Here is a 20,064-nt window from a genome sequence, read left to right as displayed (position 1 = left end):
TCTTTTGAACCTTCTGTAGCTCCACTGTGTCCTTTTTAAGGTGCAGCAACCAAATCTGCACCCAGTATTACAGATGCAGTTGCACCATTGATTTTATATGATGTTATTATGATATTGGCATCTCTATTTTCAATGCCATTTCTTATTATCCCTAACATGGGGTTGGCCTTTCTATAGCAGGTGCTCCCTGTGTCAACACCTTCACTGAACTGTTTACCATTACTCCAAGATCTCTTTCCTCATCAGTCAGTGCTAGCTCTGATCCCATTAGTTAGGCTTTTTAGTGCTAATGTGCATCACCTTACACTTACTCATGTTGAATGACATATACCATTTTGATGCCTACTCCTCTAATGTATTCTGTTATTGCTTTTACCACTCTGAATGATTTAATGTCATCAACAAACTTGGCTTTTCCACTAGTTACACCAGATTTCAGATCAGGAACGTGGAAGGAGAAAAGTTAAAGGATTTTGAGGATGACACTGCTCCAGCCTCTTTAAAAATAAACAAGCAGTCCTGGCCAGAGTCTAAAAACTGGACTTGTCCATGAAATACTGGGCATTTTTATCATACACTAGAGGCTTTGAGGTGCTTATTTTGGTTGGATCATGACCATCGTTTCTTAATAGTGATAATGTAGAAGAGAGAAATTAGGATCAACAATTTGTTGGTTCTTTGCAACACTAAAATGTAATTTTTATTCTGAAATTTGTAAGTATAAAATACAGTGTAATAGCACACTTTGGGAAGATGGTGATCTTTGTCAGGGCATATGACACAAATAATGTTTCAGTAATTTATTTGCATGTGGCCTATATACAAAGATTGAATGAAAGGTAATGCCTTCACCTCCATAAGTGTAGTTTAAATAATTGATATTTTAATAAATGAAACAGAAGAATAATCCTTGACATGAGCTTTTTTGTTACCCATAATTACTCTCCACATAATCACCACCATTTACTATGTGCTTCTACCAATAATGCATAATAGCAATCCTCAGTTGCTATCATAAGTCATCTACTTTGTTCTCAATCCTATAAATCACCTCTTCCTAGTTCATGATCTTTACATTTTTTTGGTTCAGAGATGCTGAGTACTCTTATCAACACAGTAATTACCATACCTGCATTCAGTCAAAAATTCAATCATGGTGGCAGCGTGTTGCTTAAAGCACACTGATGAGTATTCACTGCAAGCTTCCATTTTGTGAATATTAATAACACAAGCTTTTCTTACAGCAACTTCACACCAACTGAAGTGAAAGAACAGATGCTAAAACATACGCCAGAGCTTCTAGCCTATCAGTATTGCCACCAATTGCCAACTTACAACATTGGAATATAACCTTTCATTCAACCCTTATATATATCATTGTGGTAATTTTCAAGTAGAAGTGCATTGCTTTTTCTTTAACCTTGATCATTTCTGAGACTGATTCATGACTTTTTATTTACGACTTATAATCAGATGTTTTTTATGGTATAGTTGCCTGTTCCAGAGTAACTTACCAGCATCTTCAATTTACAATTAAGCTAGCCAACATAAGTGTGCATGGTTAGTCCTAACTGTCAAAACTAGATTACTTTGAAATGTTGTTTTTAGATTATGGTTAGATTAAACACAATACGTAACTATGGTAGAAGTATGAGATAGTAAAATAAATTTCAACGCTATGATCTTGTACAAAATATTTTTGCAGATGGAATGCTTACTGGGGTTGATTGGTTGTGCTTTAAATGGTATTGTGTTGGTTAAAATCCCACAACACTCATGGCTACATACATAATGCAAGTTGCATTTTCTAATGCACAGTTGGTGTGATCAGTTTAGAAAATCATTTGTTGGGATTTTGAATTATAATCCAATTGCTGTTTTGGACTTTAGACTTTTGAATCAGTGCTGTTCAACCTGATTACCACAGTTGTGTGAGTAACAAGGACACAGGATCATATTTTCCAATGTTGTACATGGAGACTTTGCAGATCAGGACTTGGGTGAATTTAGTTAGAATAAAAATTTGATTTTATGAGAGACTATGGAACAAACTTCACTAAAATAAGCAAAGCAGTTTTATTATGCATAAGGTGTGGATAAGTCTTTTAAACTATATTAGTGTTTTCACAAGAAGGAATTAGGTAAATAGTTGATAGGATTTCTATTTGAAATCCAGGCACTACAAGTCTAAGTCCCTTGTTCCATTAGTCCCTGTTTTGATTTTTTTTTTTTTTGCAGGATTTGTATTTTGTATTTTGTTTTCCAGCAACTTAAACAGCATTGCTGAAAAACAACAGCATTTGTGAACTAAAGTGAACCTTTAGGTCATTCTGCACTCACTGCTAAATTTAGCAATGTATTCTCAAAATACTCAGTTTACTGTTACTTATGAAGTAAAACTAATGCAGTGATGACTAAATTCCAGATCAGGCAGATTATTATTTTTAACAAAAGACCAATATATATGAGGGATTGGTGAGGGTTACCTTAGGATCATGAAGGGAGGAGTTCTTTAACCATTCACCTTCCCTCATTGTCCTGATTGTTAACATCAGAATTGATCCCCAATGGATATTATTGATCCCCAATGGATATTATTGATCCCCAATGGATATTATGGGGAAAGTGAGGAAAGTTCCCATAAATACCAATGGCAACTTTTCTGTTACTGTGAATAGCAGATTCAGGTTGTGGATTCTGATTAGGGCTGCTGCAGTGTCAAAGGTTAAAGCTGCTCTTCTTCTGTATCACAGTCCTGATCCAACTTGCCTTCTCCCATCATATCCCCCATGAGTGTTCATCATATCCCCCATGAGCTGTACAAGGAGAGCTGTCTCACAAATGTTGCATACACTTTGGTCCTAATTTATACAATTCTGGGGAACGTAAAACCCTCTAGATGTTGTTAATTTATATCTCCTAATGTCTTTATTGGCTCTAGTTCCTAGGGTTAGCTCTGGTCTTCAGACCTTATTTTGTACTAGAAATGTGCAAACCTGACTGATTTTGGAATAGAACTTTCCAAACAGCTCTGGAAGTTTACATTGCCGTTCCAGACCATGCCTAATCTTTTCTTGGACTATGGCATTCAGCGGCAGTTTGAAAACATCTGAAAGAGAACTGGCTTGAGATGTGCTTTCCTCTTCTGAAAGTGAGTTTTGTACATCTGTATTCTGCACATATAGTTTCTGACATGGAAATCACAAGAAACAATCTTCCCTGGAATGTTGCCCTAAGAAGCAGTGATATTTAGCATTTCAGTGTCCAGGTTTCAACTACTATATTTGTGAAGCAGACTCCAATTACATCAGAATATTCTATATAAGGCATATTTTGTCTGTTTTCTGTGTGTAGGCAGATGTTGCCCATTTCTGCTCTATAGGTTGTAACAGAAATGTCTGTGGTGGGTTGGGAATTAATATTGGAATATGTGAAACAATTTAGTAATAAAAGTACATCAAAACCATACACTGGCCTTGAGAAGTACAAAAAGAATTGTTCCTGAAGCCCTTTTGGGTATACTGTGCTGTTTATTACAACTGAAGCCATAATCTCTGATGACTAATATCTGACTCAGCCATCATTTTTTATAAACTGACTCTGTTTACAAAAATAAAATCCATGGAAGGACACAGGCTTTAAAGAGTAGTAAAACTTGTAGCTGTATCAGTTTTATCTGCCACATTAGATGTTCATTAGTAATTTTAATGCTGATTCAATCATGATTGTAATAATATAAAGAAGAACTGCTTCCAGTAATTGGGATGACTTTCATATACTATTAAACCCAACAGTACAACTCCTACAGATTTGAATGCTCCTGGATTATATTCAGCAGAATATTCAGATGTAATGTCAAACATTGTTCATAAGCCTATGGCTTACATGTTCTATCTTCCCCTTTTATATTGTTTTGTCTTTTGCAAATGGCAATTAAACACTTCCAATCATGGTTCAAACCTTTTGAGACAATGGTTTAAATTATGGTTTCCTCAGTGACATCTGCCTTGCCCTTTCAAGTTCACGTTTAAATGTAACTCTTCAAGTCTGCCTTTAATTCCCTAAGTTGGCAGCAAAGTTTCATGAAGAAATTGGACATTTGTTTCATACATATTTGGATCTTGTTTTTTATTATTTATTATTTTCTGTCCTATTACTATTAACTGTTACTATTAATTTACTATTTTCTATCTATTTAGGAGAGCCTAGCTCTAAAAATGGTTTAAAATAAGTTTGCTTATTTATTTATTTGACATGCTTTGGTGCCATATGAGTGTCCATGGCCTGAAGATATAGGTTCTTCCAAAGTTGTAATTATGGATGAAGAAGGGGGGCTAGTGATAACTTAGTGATAAGATGGTCTATAGAAAGATACTATTCCAGATACTTTGGAATTTTTGTTTTTTGAATTTTGGTGCATAGAGCTTTAACTTCCATGAATATCATACTACCAGATGCTTTTCTAAGACTAAAGTGTGATAAATTAGGGTAATTTTGAAATAGAATAGAAGGGGTACAGTTATTTATAGACAGTTGGAGAAAACTTTTTTATGTTTCTTCTTAAGATGTATGCTAATATTGATCTGGTAATTTTAAATTATATGTAATTGAGATCTATGTTTGTGGTATATGAACTAAGAACATAAATATGTCAGAACTGTTAAGTATTCTTTCTTTTGCATCTCATTTGCAACATTTAACAGCAATATGTGATGTCTGTATTCATTTTACTATGTATTGTTATATATATTTTTAGAACGCAGGTAGTTCTCGCTTAACAACCACAATTGGGACTGGAATTTAGGTCGCTAAGCAATGCGGCCATTAAGTGAAACATCAAATGACTGCTTTGCTTATTGACCACAATCCTGGCACTCCCAGCTGCAGTTGTTAAGCTAGAATTGTGGGTCGTTAGGTGAGGCAAGTTCCTGCTGACTTTCTACAATGAAGACATTGGGGAAGCCGGCAGGAAGTTGCAAGCCCCAGGCGCTGCCGGGTGGGGGAGGGAGCAAGGGGATGCATGGGAGGAGTGGGGAGGATGCATGGGGGTGCGGTGCAGGTCGGATGCGCGAGGGCCTCAGAACTGCTTGAATTTTCAGCTCCAGAGTTGAGAGGCTTCTGAAGCCTTTCCATTCTGGAGCTGAAAATGTATTTATTTATTTATTTGTAAATAAATATTTATAAATCAAATTTATACGCCACTCATCTAACTATATAAGTGACTCTAGACAGCTAACAAATAAAGATTTAAAAAACAGTAAAAAAGTGTATAAAAACATCAACAAACATCAGCAAAATCCTGCTTGGATTTTGGCACAGGGCTTTTTCAGCCAGCCCCCAGAGATGAGAGGGAGTCCTCTCAGCAGGCAGCAACAGCTTGCAACCTTCTCTGCCAGCTTCCCTGTTGACTTTCTGGGGAAGCCAGCAGGGAAGATTGCAAATGGTGATCACATGATCATGGGGAGCTTGGCAACTGGTCGTAAGTGCAAACTGATTGCCAAGGGCCCAGATCATGATTGAGTGACTGTGGGGGCACTGCAATGGCTGTAACTTCGGGCATGGGTCTTAAGTCCCTTCGTTCAGCACCATCATAAATTTGAATGGTTGTTGAATGAATGGTCGTTAAGCAAAGACTACCTGTAGGGTTTCTTTTTCATTTGTTTAATTTTTTGATAAAATACTTCCAAAGTATTAACTATTTATCCCTTTTGGGATTTGACATGCCTTAAAACTGACACCTGCTAAAATATCTCTCTTCATTTCTTTTAATAGTAGTTTGTGAAACAGCTAATTCCATTTTCTTTTCTTACAGAATACTTTGAATCTATGAGATTATAGGAGGAAGTGAAAATAAAGCAAATAATGGTTGAATCAGTTGAAACTGCAGAATGCTTTGATCTTCCTACTCAAGTTACTGCAGATGCTATTTAACTGCTTTTTTAAAAGAGTATGGATCAAAGGTATTTGTACATGTGTTTTTTTAAAACAAAAAAGCTAATGTAAGAAAATGTAGTACCCTACACTGAACAGTACCCTGGGTGTTGAACACTATACCTTGTAAAGATGAACATGGTCCACAGCATACATGTTTTGTTACTATGAAAGAGCAATGAAAACAGGTTATCTGTAAAATTCAGTGAATATGGCAGAATTATATGCTATTAGACATTAATTGAGGAAGCATCCTCTTTAAATACAAACTTCCTTGGTTGTTGTGTTGAAGAGTCTAGAAGAACCCCTTTCTAGATGAATTAGTCAGTTGTTTTTTCTCTTTAGTGAATTCCTATTTAGTGAAATGATATTTTTTATTTTCTATCTTATTAAAGTGAGCATTTTAAGTTTAATACAGTACAGACATAGGTTATTCCTAAATTATTCAACTATCCACTTCTAGTATCAGGTTTAAACTAAAGGCAACAGATAAAGCTTTTTTGAAACTTTCAAAATATGAGACAAATATTAAAGTTATCACTAACTGTTGCTCTGAAATCCAATAAGAAATGACTGCATTTCATTATATAGGATCAACTATTTTCTGAATGTCTAATTTGACATTATGTATGTGGCAGCTTTTAAATAAATAATAGCAAAATTGCTATTGATTTACATATAGTTCTTAGAGATCATCAAATAAAATTCTCTTTAGATCAACACTGAAGTCTATTTTATCAAAAATTATTGAATTTATTCTAATTCATTACTGTACAGGAATATGGAAAGTATTTATTATATGTATGCATCTGATGGGAAGCAGACACTTCACACTGCTTTCTGGACTAGAATGTGAAATCTTGTACGTTGACCTATTTTAAAATTAGTTGTTGGTTATAGCCCCTTTTCCCTGAAGAACAGTGAAAGACTGCATCTAAAGAAATGGATTGTAGTATGCATAGGTTTACATCGTACAGTAATACATTTGTGAAAGCAAGGTGCCACAGGCTTCTTTTTAGTTTTTGTTGCAAAGCAATAACATGTTGCAGTTCTCTGGAATGTTATGAGTCTGAACTGAAAGTTGTAGATTTCCAGAAATAGTGGAAACGAACCCTTTCTGGAAATATCAAACTGCATGAGCAAGATGTACATCATTGGTAGAATAGCTCCTGTATGCATTGTCTGCTGTGCCATTAAAGCAAGTCAGGCTGCATCATGGCTAGTTATTCTAAAGAAATTTGCATAGTAGAAGCTGTTTTATAAGGTCATAGCTCAAGAATATCCATAGAACTTATTCAGCAGGAAAGGCAGCCAAGACGCAAAACCATTCTAGGTGAGATTTGTGACTGTACCCAATTTTACAGTCTTTTTTACTGCAGTCGTTAAGCGAATCACTTGGTTCCCCATTGACTTTGCTTGTTCGAAGTTGGCTGGGAAGGTCACAAATGGCAATCATGTGACCCCGGAATGCTGCAACCATTGTAAATACACGCCAGTTGCCAAGTGCCCAAATTTTGATCACGTGGGGATGCTGCAATGGTCATAAGTGTGAGGACCAGTCATAAGTTACTTTTTTCAGCACTATCATAACTTTGGTCACTAAACGAATGGTTATAAATCAAGGACTACCTATATAGAAACCAAGGGTCAGCTGCAGCAGAGAGTATTCATGTTTGATCAGAATGTAATCTCTTTTTAGGCCTTCCCAGCAAATAATCTTCTCTAGTGATCATGATGGATATTGAGCTTAATGAACCATATGATGAATATTCAAATCTAATGAAGTACCTACAAGCCATTTGAGCGCACAATTGCATGGAAAGTGCAATGGTATGGTAAGGTGGACAAACCAGGAAAGATCAAAGACTGATGGATACGTTCAAAATAAAGTGCCTGCCTGTCAGTTCGCAATACATTTTATAAGTTTCTTTGAAAATTCCTATTTTGCAGTAGGTAAACAGAACCTGTTATAGGATGGATATTTAGGAAAAGCAAGTAAATAATCAAGTAAAATTTACTGTGAGAAATAAAATCAAATGCAACAGTACTTTGTCGGGGATTATATGATCTCAAAGTATATTTTCTGATGGAGAGACTGTGCAAACAAACACTTTCAAGTGCTGCCTGAATTAACAAATTATTTTAATAAGCATTGATTTAGCGAAGTCATGATGCTCTTTGTAATAAATGTATTAAATTGCAATATAGGTTACATTTTGCACACATTCATTGTAATATTTGCCATGTTACATGAGTTCTCTTTCCCAGCAAAGTTTATAGTATGCTTGATTTCACACTATTCCTGATTTTGTAAGCTTCAGATCTTCCTGGATAACTAAATTAAAATTAGAAAATAGTGAACCCTATGGTTTATTTTCTTTTTCATTGCTGAAGTGCTCCCAGTTAATTAGATGATGTACAGTGGAACCTTGGTGACTCTGGCCGCAACCAGAGTCCGTGACTCTGGCCGCAACCTGAATTGGTCGCAACCCGAAGCAAATTTCCCCATAAGGTTCAATGTAATTACCGTTAATCCATTCTGGCGTGGAGGACAGGGAGGCGGCTATTGCTTGGAGGGAGAGACCCCCTCCCTACGACCACGTGTCAGGGGCGGAAAATGGCCGCAGACCACGTGTCGGGGTGGAAAAATGGCCGCGGACCACATGTCGGGCGGAAAATGGCCACGGACCATGTGTCAGGGGCAGAAAAATGGCCGCGGACCACGTGTCAGGGGCAGAAAATGGCCACGGACCACGTGTCAGGGGCAGAAAATGGCCGCGGACCACGTGTCAGGGGCGGAAAAATGGCCGTGGACCATGTCACAGGAGGGAAAATGGCCATGTATCCTGCTCGTACCCCGAGATGGAGTTCGCAAACCGAGGTAAATTTTTGCGGCCGGAGCTGGCCGTAACCCAAAAAGTTCGTTAACAGAGGCGTTCGTAACCTGAGGTACCACTGTATCTTCAGTGTGGAGTAGAAGTTGTTTATGCAAGATGCCTTTCCATTACCATTCCATTCCATGATCAAAGCTCCATTTTTTTTGTATTGGGACACTGCTGCAGTCCTTTTCCAGGCAGCTTGGTATATGTTCTGTACCTGGAGTTTATATATATTAATGCAGACTATAGAATCTGTTTGAATTGCATCCTCTTTGGGACAAAGAGGGAGGAGAAATGAGGTAAAAATCATTTGGGAGTGTCCATTATCTTCAGGATATTTCAACTTGCACCACAATTGGTTTGCAGTTTAATTAAGATTACATCTTTGTAAGAGGTAAAGATTTCTTCCAAACCCACTCCTGCTACTCTCTCTCCATCTATTTGTACTTCTTTGCACTTAAAGGGTTTTATCACTAGTAGCATTCTACCAGCACAAACGTATCACTGCAGTACAAATGATTCTTTCATTGTTTTACACAGAAAACAAATTGCTCATTCCATGCCATCATGTTATTAAATAACTTTGCAATGTTATTGAGATATTCTTAAATGACTTTCTAAATTTGTAGAGTTTATGGCATGAAAGCTGGCTGGGTGACTTTGGGCCAGTCACTCTCTCTCAGCCCAACCCACCTCACAGGGTTGTTATTGTGGGGAAAATAGGAGGTAGGAGTATTAGGCATATTTACTGCCTTGGGTTGACCAAAATATATAAAAAAGGTGGGATAAAAACGATGATGATGATGATGATGATGATGATGCTTTGTTGACAAAATAAATTATTATTTCACTGCTTGGAGAAAGAACAGAATTACTAAGTAATAAGTAATACATTGTTAACATGAAAGAAGCAATTAATTGTATGTATTGGTGTACAACTACTACATAGTGTACTTTCAGTATTTTATAACTTAAGAAATTACGAAAATCATATCATATGCATTATTAACTATACCACATGGAGTATTTTCTGACAGATTAAAATATTATTGTAAACATTTATATTAGACAATTTATCCTGAGCAGTTCTGATGTGTATCTTTGCTGTTAATTGCTACCTTCATCCAAAATACATATATAATGAGTACTCTGGTATGGTGAAATATGAAGAACAAAATGGAAGGATAGCTGTACTTATTGAGTGAGGATATAATCCTGTCCCTCTCAGTCTAGTAGTAATATATCACAATGGCATTTCTCTTTTGATTGATGAATTATGTGCCATCAAGTTGGTGTCAACTCTTAGTGATCACATAGATAGATTTTCTCCATAATGATCTTTCCCTAACCTGGTCTTTCAGATCTTTTTTTTAAAATTGTTTATTTATTTAAATTTATTAGCCACCCAACTCCAATAGACTTGGTGGCATACTGTACTGGTTATTGACGTTTCTTCCTCCAGTTTTAAAATCACAGTCATACTCTTCCAATCCAGCCTCCCTTAATATATATTCAGCATATAGATTTGATAAATAAGGGGAGAATACGCAGCCTTATTTCACTTCTTTGCCAACCTTGAGCCAGTCTGTCTCACCATGTTCTGCCTGTACTGTGGCTTCCCGACTTCTATATAAGTTTCTCATGAGGATAATGAGATGTTCTGGGGTTCCCATTTTTCTGAGCACATTCTACAACTTGACGTGATCGACATAATTGAAGGCATTTCTCTAATCAATGAAGCACATAGTGACTTCCTTTTGGCATTATTTGGCTTTTCCACATGCATCAGCAATAATGTTTCATGTTCCTTAGCCTTTTCTAAAGTAAGCTTGAACACCTGGCATCTCTTTTTCCATGTAGGGCTGTAATCTGTGTTGGATGATCCTAAGCATTATTTTGCTAGTATGTGAAATTAAGGATATTGTATGATAGTTTGCACACTCTGTTAAGTCTCCTTTTTTTGTTATTGGAATGTAGATTGACCTCTTCCAATCTGTTGGCCGCTTTGTTGTTCTCTAGATTTGCTGGCATAGTTTAGTTAGAACCCTTTCTGATTCTTTTTCAGTTGCTTGACATATTTCTGTGGGTATTCCATCAGTTCCTATAGCCTTGACTTGGTAACAGCTAGAGTGTTGATCTATCATCTTCTAGTACTAAAGGTTCTTGTAAGTAGGGAACATCTTCTAAGATATCTTGGATGTTGACATCACTACTGTACAGTATTTCAGTATGCTTCTTCCATCTTGTTTTTAATTTTCTTTGAATCAGTTACTGTCTGTCCACTGGCATCCTTTAGCATACCAATTTGAGGTTGGAATCTCCTTTTGAATTCAGATATCTTTTGGAAGACTATCCTTATTTTTCCATGTCTGTTTCCATCTTCATCTTTATAGATGTTGTTGCAATACTGTTGCTTGTCTTTTCTATCAGCTCTCTGAAACTCATTGTTAAGTTCCTTTCTGAGATTTTTGCCTTTCTTGTCTTTGGTTTCTCTTCCTTTCTTAGCAAGACTAATCTGGAAGCTCTTCTCCCTAATTGTGTTGAAGGTAACATTGTAACTCAATGTGAAGGAAGGTGAATCTTCAGAAAGTCTCTTTGTGATAATCCATTGTCAAATTTTGATGTTCAGTATTTTTATTGTTTATAGGTGTAAAATCTGAGAAAGACCATAATGTTGTTGAATTTTATTTATTTATTTATTTATATTTATATAGCCGCCCATCTCATACAAGGTGACTCTGGGCGACGTACAACAATTAAAAAATAAATACATAAAAACAACTACATATAAAAAACAGTAAAAACACACAAAACAGGAGGGGATAAAATTAATAAGGGAGCCATCGTAAAATCTCCCCGGTCCCCTGGGAACCTCAGGCCTGATCACACAGCCAGGTCTTGAGGGATTTATGGAATGTTAAGAGGGAAAACATGTTATTACTAGGTGAGCATGTCTTCTTTATAAACAGCGGTTTTATTTACAGACTGAACATCAATAATTGTGCATGAAATTATTGTCCCCAGTCATGTGTGCATGTGAACTGTGAACAAGGCCATTGGCTTCAAAACACAAGCAGAAGAGTGCCTTTTGGGATGAATAAAGGAATCAGTAGCTTCACTCAGGAAAATTAAAGGAAACAATGAGGTTCTTGTCTAACTTACTGAATTATAGTTGACGTTACAAAAGTTATGTATCTCCAATAGTGATAGATTATAAAGAATAAAAATATTCCCATACGGAATGCCCAGATAGTGCTTTCCTCCTGATCTTCTTTTGAGTTGACTGTGCTTCAGAATTGGACTATGTTTCCAGCCAAGGTGCTGGATTGACCTTTTTAAGGATCCATTTTTGATTTTTATGGCTGGAATGGTAGCTACAAAGTCATTTTATATGTCTGGAATTCCTGTAAAAACAACTTCATTTACTTTAATTGGTAGAAGAGAAACATTGGTACATAGATAATGTGTTCCCTTTCTTGACCCTGACTACTTTCAAGCCTTTGATCGTATAGTCTTCCTCAGAACCAAATGGATATTTTAACCAAGGGTGATATTAACAAAAAATGTAACACACATTATAAAAGTCTATAAAGTGATTGTGACTCACCTCTGTATCTTTTTTTTCTTTCCCCGTTTCTATCTCTTTCTGCCTTATCTGCCTAAGTCTGTACAGGTTGCTGTGTAACACCAGCTGTCCATTTGGTTAAACTATTCCTATTGGGAATTCTCACTAACGTCTAATACTAAAAAATATAGTATCCATTATAAAGACAGGCTCAGATGAAGCCTTGTCAGATTTAGTAGGCAATTGTGTCATCTCTGACAATTGAATGTTTAAAATCTATTCAGACTATTTTTCCACTCAGAACATAATGCAAATGGCTATTTGTTGGTAACCCTGAATGTTCATATTCATGTTTGTGGAGAAAATAAAGATGTTGTGGTTATCATAACTATTCAGCTTCTGACCTGTTCTGTAAATGACAGTTGTTATACATTTACAATACGTGCATTTCCAAACAAATAAAGCTGAATTGGGATAGGATAAAGAGAACAGATTTTAACAATTCATTTGCAAAGTAACTTGTCACTTGGGTAATTATCAGAATAGAATAATCAGTATCATTTGGGGAGGAATTCTGCTGTTGAAAAAAGTAATTATTCTGAAGAACAGAAACTACCATTTGTTTCCTGAGATTAAATGTTTTTCATAGGTTTGATAGATGGAACCTAAGAGACCTACTTTTGTTTGACATTTGCTTGTCTTTGTTAACTCAGGAATACAATGGATATGTGTGTACCATCACTTTCTCTTTTCCTTTTTCCTTCAAGGTTTGGTTTGGATGCCTTTTATGTTTATGTTAATGTGACCAGTCCATGTAAAGAACGTACTCCTGGAGAAATGCTGAAAATCACTTGGCTCCCTCTTTCCATGGAAAACTGAACGGAATGTGGTATTAATTTGTGAAAGGAGATCCCTAGAATTTAGCTGCAGTGATGAGTTCTGAGGAGAAAGGTGTATCTCCTGGTCACAAAACCTCCACACCATCACATAAAAGCGACTCCTGTTCATCATATTCCCAGTGGGACACTAGGCAGGTAAGTGAAAAGGTGTTCTTTTGATTGTGGATTAGAAACCCTGCAAGTTATTTGGGGTGTCCTTTATTTCACCTTTTAAAGAAAAAAGTGAAAGTTGGTGCATAAAATTATGCTCTTGTAAAGGTAGCTGTTGTCAATATTGACAGAGTCCTTTGTGAGTCATCTTTTGTTTTCTGGTACTACTTTATCCTATGTTGTTCTAGTATACACCCACTCATGATGGATTATTTTATAGTCTGCCTAATCCCTCCTACTGCTGTCTTGAGACCTTATCCCTGAAGCTTTGGTCTCTCTGATCCTTCCACCTACCCTGTTGGATCACGTTCAGTCCTACCATTAGTTCTTTGCATTCCGCCTCTGACAAGACTGGGTTATTTCCAGCCCTCCTTCAGATGCTCTGTCGCCATTCCCTGATTCCTTATGATTGAACAGTACTGGTAGGAGCAGTAATTTGCTTTTTCTCTTTTGGAATACTGGTGGCAGTGGCTAGCCGTGTGTCAGTGAAGCATTGGTCCCATAGCGCCTGCCATTTATAGTTCCTAAGAATGCCTCTAGGTCCACATGGGACCCATTGCTATTCTGAGGAAATTTTCCTGTGTCAGAGTTACCCTTCCATGGGGGTTGTGAGCTTGTATAAGGAAGGGATCATAAATGGTTATATCATTCTTAACAGAATATATCTTTGTGACTTGAGCCAGAACTTAGAGAAGCAATTTGGAATTGGGCATGAATGATTAATTCCAAATCTAAACATATGTTTCAGCTGAAAGATAAATGAATTCTATATACAGTATTACTGTTTAAAACAGTTATAGATGATATGATCTAAGGTGGTTGTTCTTAAACTGTTTGACTCAATTACCCCTTTGCCCAGTCTTGAATAATTTCATTACCCCTACCAAAAAAAAACCAGTTTCTGTTTTACACAAGTGTCTTGGCAGTGGCAGTTCCAAATGTGATCCGTGACTCACAAGCAAGCAATTACAAATTGTTTCATTACCCCCAGGTTATGCCGAAATTACTCCCTGATAATTACCTCCAGTTTAAGAAAGGAATGCTTTACAGTACATTACAAAGATGCAAGACTTGGTATTGATAGTATTGTACTCCAATAATCATTCACCATTTGTTAATTAGTCTTTTAATTTCTTGAACCTTCATTTGATCATTTTAAATTCTGTAATTAGAAAAATTTCTGTCTCCCACAAAGCATTAGTCACACTTGCTATTCAGATAATATTTTCATGATGCATCTGTTTTGTTGATGATGATGTTTCAGTATTACTCTTCCTAAATGTCTCAGGGTATTTACAGTAAAATGTAAATCACTTAACTACATTAAAATAAAATAAAATAAAATAAAATAAAATAAAATAAAATACGTGTTAAAACATTTGAGACCACTAAACATTATTACAAGCCAATCAGAAAAGATGGATCTTTAAGGCTTTCTTTAAGATCTCTAGATATTAGAGGGAATAAACCTTATTAAAAGCCAGTCTGAAAAGATGGATCTTTTATAAGACCTTTAAGGAAGATAGAACCCTGATACGTAGAGGGAATAAGATGACTTCCCCAAGACAGGGGTACAGGCTGAGAAAGCCTGGCCCAAATGAGTTGTTGAAACCAAAGACCTCTCTTGATCATTTTAATGATTGGTGGGAATCATGCAAAAAAAGTTGTTTTCTCAGGTGAGCTGGGCCTAAGCAGTTCGGGCTTTAAATTACTGATAACCAGTACTTATTATTTCACCTGGAAAACTATAAGTAACAAGTGCACCTGCTTAGAAAAAGGCATAATATTGTCTCTTTGTTAGCCTCAGACTCCATTCTGGCTGCTGCATTTTTAACTGACTGTGTAGAGCACATTGCTGTAATCTGGTGTGGAAGTTATGAACTGGTGCAATGTTTTGATGTCATTCACTGTCATTGTACTGTACATTGTACTACACAGCTGGTGAAAGTGTTCTTGTCCATAGTTTCAACCTATACTATGAGACTAAGGAATCCAAGACTACTCTCAAACTGTACACCTGAGGAAATGTAACTCCATCCGGAACATAAGAAACAATCAGATCCTCCAGATCATGCTACATCACAATGAATACCTCCATTTGCTTGGATGGTTTCCATTTTATTATCCCTTGTCCAGCACATTACTGCCTGAAGACAGATATTAAGAGAAATAACATCGTTGTCTTAAAGCAAGGGCATGAAGAAATAAATATATGTGTCATCAGAATATTGACAAATATTTCTGTATCAAAAATATAAATTAGCCAGTTGGGTTGTGCCCAGTGGTGCCATTCAACAGGCAGAAGCTGATTCAACAATGTAATTGCTAGAATCCTACAGCTGAAAGAGCCCATGTAGTCCACTGAGCCTAACTCAGCTCAGTGCAAAAATCCAAATTGAAGCATCCCCAGTAGATTGCTGTCAACCCTTCCCTAGATCACCACCAACTTTCTAGTAAATCGGTTAATCTGTCGTGTATTTGTGTAATCGCTTCTTCAAGAAGTTTTAACTGAACATGACTTGCCCCATGCAAATATCAAGCACTCAGAGAAGATTATCTCAACTTTCTACCCTTCTAAAACCTCCATTTTCTGTAAATGATGTTTTAATAGGTAACAGGCGAGTCCCCTTAAAAGAAAGCTCTTTCAAAAAGAACATTGCAAGACAAATATTCAAATCAGTGTTCTTTCAAACATATATATATCAAGAATAAATTTATTCTGCTTAATAGTTCTGTGCTTGACAGATTTAATTCAGCTCAACTCAAGGCATGATCAAACTCATGTTTATCTTGCAAGCATAGAAAGAGTTTGACTTACTTTGATCTAATTAATTCCCACGTAGTTAGTGTATAAAGTAAATCCACTCAGATATTTCAACAAATTCTTGCATAAGGTAGTGTCAGCCTTCCCAGGTAGACCAGATAGGAAACATGACCAGATGAGCTAATTCTACTTCATTGTAAGACTACATTAACAGAATCTTGCAAGTCTGAAAGTACAAATCTCCTGCCGTCTCCTTTTACAGTCTGATAAGTTAGGGAGGATCCTTTCTGAGTTTCTTTCTCTGCCTGTTATGCAGCTGCTGGCTTCACCCGTCTTATCTGTTCCCTAGGCATCATCTCTTCCCCCTGTCTCCCAAGGTCATTCCCACATACAAGTATTCACCCATGAAGTCTAATGGACCTGCTTTGCTATGGGTGGCATCTGCCATCATAATTACGGCTACCACATCTGGGAGCAAAAATTCAGACAATCAATAGGTGTGGGAAAGAATCAGAATTTTCTTTACATCTTTGCTGCCCTCTTAGTGGTGGCTTGGGTTTCTGCAACCCAGTTATAGTAGTCCTACTCATGAACCGATTCTCATCTCACACGTGTTCACTGTATATAAATAGAGTATGTATTTATATACTCTAAATCCCCTGTTATACTTTAGACAAGACAGCTGTGGACAAGTCACTTTTTCTCAACTTGTCCTAATTTTGGAAGGGAGAAAAAAAAGTTAATTATGGCACCATAAGTTGGAAGAAAAAGGCTGTGGAATGTTAAGGTATTAAATGAAATAACACATAGTACTCAAAGTTGTAAAATACCTTGTCTATATTTTTATTTATTAGAATTTATGTATATTTTGCCTTTCCATTTGAATCAGCTTGGGTAACAATAACATCTCATAAGACACTTCTGTAGTGTACTGTTAAAATATTTTGAAATTATAAGGGTTGGTGATGATACAATAGCTGTTTTGTATGAACATGGTATATTTCTAAGAATTACCCTGAAGAGTTTTACTTTTGTATGAGAACTAGGTATTTTCTGTGACAAACATTTACTCCATTCTTTTCTTTGTGCTTTAGGGTGGCCATGTATTAGAGCGAAATGCTTCTTCTGGAAGCACAGATCTGATTATTGGGAAACAGTTGTTAGAAAACGAGCCAGTCACTGTATCTAAAGTAAGTAAAGTCTTGGTCCCTGCATTAGTAGCTGGTTGCAGAACATATTTAATAGTTGGATGTGTTCAATAAGGCTATGCAAATCATTTGATTGCAGCAGTGCTGTAATCCAAGTGCCACTCCTCAAAGCATTGAGGCGGTGGGATTAAAGTCTGCTTTGAGGGCTTTTCTAGGTAATCTGCATTTCTACAAAAATAGTGATGCTGGCATTAATGGTAAAGGAGAGTGGTTCAGATTATGCCTAAAGAGTACATGCATCTTTAAAAAATATTAAAAGAGCTTGAAAAAACATATTTTCTGGATTGCATTCCATGAATATTAAATAGTTCCATTTTTTTTTTTTTTGAAAAAATCTTTTTCAAGTAATTCAAGGACTTTTGTTCGAAATGGAGCTTGCATGTGCCTTCTGGACAGATGATCATAATGGTCAGTTTTAATTATGCCAATTCATTCTGAGGAATCTAACATCCTTTTCATCCTGCCCATTTTTCCCACCTTGAATCATCACTGCTAGGTTTCATAACTGTAGAGGTCTAACAGAAGTTGCTCAGCCTAATAATGAAAGTGTGAATCTTTGGAGAAAATTATAAAGACAAAATATCCTACAACTTCTTAAAATGTGTGTTTCTCATCTACATTATGAGGAAGAAATTTTGGATTAAGGAACAGGGTCTTTCAAAGCTATACACTTATTCCAGTAATTGAAAAATATTAAATAAAAGTGTCTGTAAATGCTGTCAAGCATAGCATGAAGCACACAGTATTCATGGTCTTGGGAAAGCAGTACATCTGTTGTCATACATTCTGGCACTGGAAAGAACAAATGACTGCTATCAATGCATTTTTTTCCTGACAAAAGAACAAAAGCAAATTACATGAAACTAAGCGACTACAAGAAGAAGGCATACAGATAGTCCTTGAGTTACGATGGTAATTGGGACCAGAATTTCCATTGCTAAGTGATGCAGTCGTAAAGTGCAACGTCATGTGACCACATTGCTTAGTGACGGCAATCCTGGCCGTCCCCGTTGCTGTTATTAACCGAATCTCACTGGTCATTAGGTGAGGACTCACCCTGATCCAAGCCATTCCCGGCTTGGTCCCTTCCAGCCTCGAGTCCTGGTAAGGTAATAGACTGCCTCCTCTGCCTCCTCTTCCACTCCCCCCACCCGCTTATCTCCCCCCATCTCTGCTCTTTTGGCCATCCTGCACAGCAGCACATGGCAGCAGCAGTGCTGGGGCTGAAGTAGAGGCCTGGGGCCTTCAGCAGTCTCAGCCAGCTGCCCCTGGGACTCTACTGCTGCTGGTGTGGAGTGCTGCCTCAAGTCCTGCGCCATGGCCAGCCACCCCAACGCCACAGTGCAAAGCCCTAGCCTCTCCCCCTGCCCACTACCCTGCATTCCGCAGGCCTTGCTGTGCCCAGCTGACCTTCGCCGTCTTCCTCCCGCTGCTGTCAAGGCACATCCGGCCTTGCCTTATGCGAGGCAGCTGCTGTCCGCACCAGGCCTTCTTCCCAAGGCTGCTTGTGTCATTCCCCAAATCGCATGCGCCATTCCCCAAATCACGTGTGTCATTCTTGCAATACTTTGGAAAGCCTTTGGAAAGCTGCTGAGGCCTTCCAAAGCATCGCAAGAAGGCCACGCCCACCATTCTCCAGATCGCATGTGCCATTTACGCAATGGTTTGGAAAGTTGTGTGATTTGGAGAATGTGTGCAGGATTTTGAGAATGGCGCACGCCGCCTCAGGAAGTAGTCCTGGCCTGGCCAGCAGCTACCTTGCATAGGTCCAGGCTGGGTGCACCTTGTCAGCAGCAGGAGGAAGACAGTGAAGGTCAGCTGGGTGCGGCAGGGTGTGCGGAGCATAGGATGGCGGGGGTGGCTAGAATTTGCACTGTGGTACTGGGCAGGGAGTTGACGTGCCTCTGTGGTTGTTAGTACAGGCGGGCTGCTAAGCGCCCAAATTTTGATCATGTGCAACAGTTGTACTATTTGTTCAGTGCCGCCATAACTTTGAAAGGTCACTAAACGAATGGTTGTTAAATGAGGACTACCTTAATTAATCTATAAAATTTACATGGCATAATTAAGTTATATCAGTAATTATTCTTGTATTCTAAATAGTGAGAGGAAGATATGACCAGATATCACTCCTTTTTTGAATAGTCAGCTCTTTAATTCTTGATTCACCTTTGTTTAAGAGATTTTCATTTTTATTGTATGAGATTTTGAGAACAATTTTGTATGCAAATTCTGCAAAGTACATAATGAGAAACCTTTTGCTGAAGGCTGAATTCGGCATAACACAATCCATTAATGTAGCTCCACAGTACATCAGTAATGCATAGATATGTTGTTTATAGGTCTCTATTCTATATATAAAAGCTTCAGAGACCAACCATGATAGTAGTGTATTTTTCGTAGTTGCTACTCTTCAGTGAATGTCTCAAATCAGTCCCTGTCATTTGCTTCTGATCAAACAACATGTTTACAATATATAATATCGCTACTACAATTATTGTGCCTTGGTATACCCAGTTGTTATGCTAGAAACATCATTTGCAAATGGATGGCATCTTTGTTTGCTACAACTTCAGGTATGTTTCTTCCAAACATTTTTTGAAAAAGAGCTAAACCCAAACAGAACTAAGGAGATCTTAGGTGTGACTAGTTATAAATGACATGGGAT

General features: G+C 37.3%; 1 protein-coding gene across 10 annotated transcripts in view; it reads left to right on the top strand.

Annotated features, from left to right (window-relative positions):
• OSBPL6 (oxysterol binding protein like 6) overlaps nt 1–20,064 on the top strand; it is a 103,340-nt gene that overhangs the window by 20,847 nt on the left and 62,429 nt on the right. For 7 of the 10 annotated variants that reach the window (XM_025169811.2, XM_025169813.2, XM_025169807.2 and 4 more), the window contains 3 exons: nt 5,813–5,960; nt 13,143–13,409; nt 17,283–17,378. In XM_025169811.2, the coding sequence (XP_025025579.1) occupies nt 13,308–13,409; nt 17,283–17,378 (198 nt within the window). In that variant the 5' untranslated portion in view covers nt 5,813–5,960; nt 13,143–13,307. The remainder of the gene's footprint in view (nt 1–5,812; nt 5,961–13,142; nt 13,410–17,282; nt 17,379–20,064) is intronic. The other 3 variants (XM_007433180.4, XM_025169810.2, XM_088135765.1) reach the window with 1 other exon arrangement.

The sequence above is a fragment of the Python bivittatus genome, unplaced genomic scaffold (assembly GCF_059951505.1).
Source record: "Python bivittatus isolate LINGU-HERP-01145 unplaced genomic scaffold, Pbiv_v1 ctg000200_np1212, whole genome shotgun sequence".
Lineage (NCBI taxonomy): Eukaryota > Metazoa > Chordata > Lepidosauria > Squamata > Pythonidae > Python > Python bivittatus.
The sequence above is the reverse complement of the archived record's forward strand: the minus strand, read 5'-3'. Positions and strand labels throughout refer to the sequence as shown.